Source organism: Curcuma longa, unplaced genomic scaffold (assembly GCF_044706935.1).
Source record: "Curcuma longa cultivar G26 ecotype Majalengka, Jawa Barat unplaced genomic scaffold, ITB_CL_G26_1.1 contig_25704, whole genome shotgun sequence".
Taxonomy (NCBI): Eukaryota; Viridiplantae; Streptophyta; class Magnoliopsida; order Zingiberales; family Zingiberaceae; genus Curcuma; species Curcuma longa.
The window spans coordinates 14016-15471 of NW_027432858.1; the positions used below are offsets into that span (position 1 = coordinate 14016).

A 1456-nucleotide genomic window follows, 5' to 3' on the forward strand; every position below is an offset into this window, starting at 1 on the left:
GGGCTAGGAATCCTTGCCTGTCGTAAGGCTGGACCATCAGCGACACGGCTGAGAGGGCCGAGGAGTTCTGAAGTCGCTAGCGCGGGGCTAGGAATCCTTGCCTGTCGTAAGGCTGGACCATCAGCGACACGGCTGAGAGGGCCGAGGAGTTCTGAAGTCGCTAGCGCGGGGCTAGGAATCCTTGCCTGTCGTAAGGCTGGACCATCAGCGACAGGGCTGAGAGGGCCGAGGAGTTCTGAAGTCGCTAGCACGGGGCTAGGAATCCTTGCCTGTCGTAAGGCTACGACCATCAGCGACATGGCTGAGAGGGCCGAGGAGTTCTGAAGTCGCTAGTGCGGGGCTAGGAATCCTTGCCTGTTGTAAGGCTGGACCATCAGCGACATGGCTGAGAGGGCCGAGGAGTTCTGAAGTCGCTAGCGCGGGGCTAGGAATCCTTGCCTGTCGTAAGGCTGCGGCCATCAGCAACAAGACTGAGAGGGTCGAGATATCTGAGAGGTAGAAATGACCAAGATTTTGACATTTTGTATATCAAGTGAAGAGTATACAAAAACTTGGTAAGGATACATAGAAGGATATAGCTCAGGCATGATAAGGGCGGAGGTGCGTAGCATGCCATGGCCGAGGAAGCTCTTTGTCTTGTGGATCAGCCAAGTAGTAGGATCCTCCATTGAGTTGACATGTCACCCGGTATGGGCCTTCCCAGGGGGGTTCCAGCTTCCCAACTCCCTCTAATGACTTCCTTTTCTTCCACACGAAGTCGCCAACATGGAAGGAGCGGTGGTTGACCCGCTTGTTATAGGCCAGGCTCATGCGCTACGGTATGCGAACAAGCGAGCATTAGTCTGCTCCCTTATTTCGGTTATCAGGTCGAGCTCAGCTGCTTGATGTTGGGCGTTATCCTCTGCTCCCTGGTAGGCTTCAATCCTCGCGGAGCTGCATCCGATCTCGACCGGAACCACCGCTTCACCTCCATAGACGAGATGGAAAGGCGTCAATCCAGTACTGTCTCGCGGTGTAGCCCGATATGCCCAGAGGATATCATGTAGCTCCTCTACCCATGATCCGCCGACATGATCCAGCTTGATCTTCAGCCCTCTGACCAGCTCCCGATTTACCATCTCCGTCTGTCTGTTGCTTTGAGGATAGTAGACCGAAGTGAAGGCCTGCTGGATGCCCAAGCTTTGCACCACTCTTGTAACTTTCGGCCTTGGAACTGCCTCCCATTGTCTGAGACCAGCCTGCGAGGTATGCCGAAACGACACACAACGTTCTGCCATAGAAACTTTAAGACATTCTTCTCCGTGATGTTAGCCAGGGGATCTGCTTCCACCCATTTGGAGAAGTAGTCGACTGCTACCAATAAGAACTTCTTCTGTCCGAGACCGGCGGGGAAATGTCCAACAATATCCATACCCCATTGATCAAAAGGGCAGAAAACAGTGGAAGTCTTCAATGG

General features: G+C 53.8%; 1 protein-coding gene across 1 annotated transcript; it reads right to left on the reverse strand.

Annotated features, from left to right (window-relative positions):
* Positions 1–806: 806 nt before the first annotated feature.
* On the reverse strand, positions 807–1411 carry LOC141818705 (uncharacterized). Its single transcript, XM_074706152.1, has 2 exons — positions 1292–1411; positions 807–1238 (listed from the first exon to the last, which is right to left on the reverse strand). The coding sequence occupies exons 1-2, from the start codon at positions 1409–1411 to the stop codon at positions 807–809; spliced, it is 552 nt and encodes a 183-aa protein (XP_074562253.1).
* Between the last annotated feature and the right edge of the window lie 45 nt (positions 1412–1456).

Coding starts and splice junctions, on each gene's coding strand:
- LOC141818705 (XM_074706152.1), bottom strand. CDS start 1,411: ATGGATATTGTTGGACATTTCCCCGCCGGTCTCGGACAGAAGAAGTTC. Junction 1,239..1,291: donor CTAACATCACGGAGAAGAAT/GTCTTAAAGTTT, acceptor CATACCTCGCAG/GCTGGTCTCAGACAATGGGA.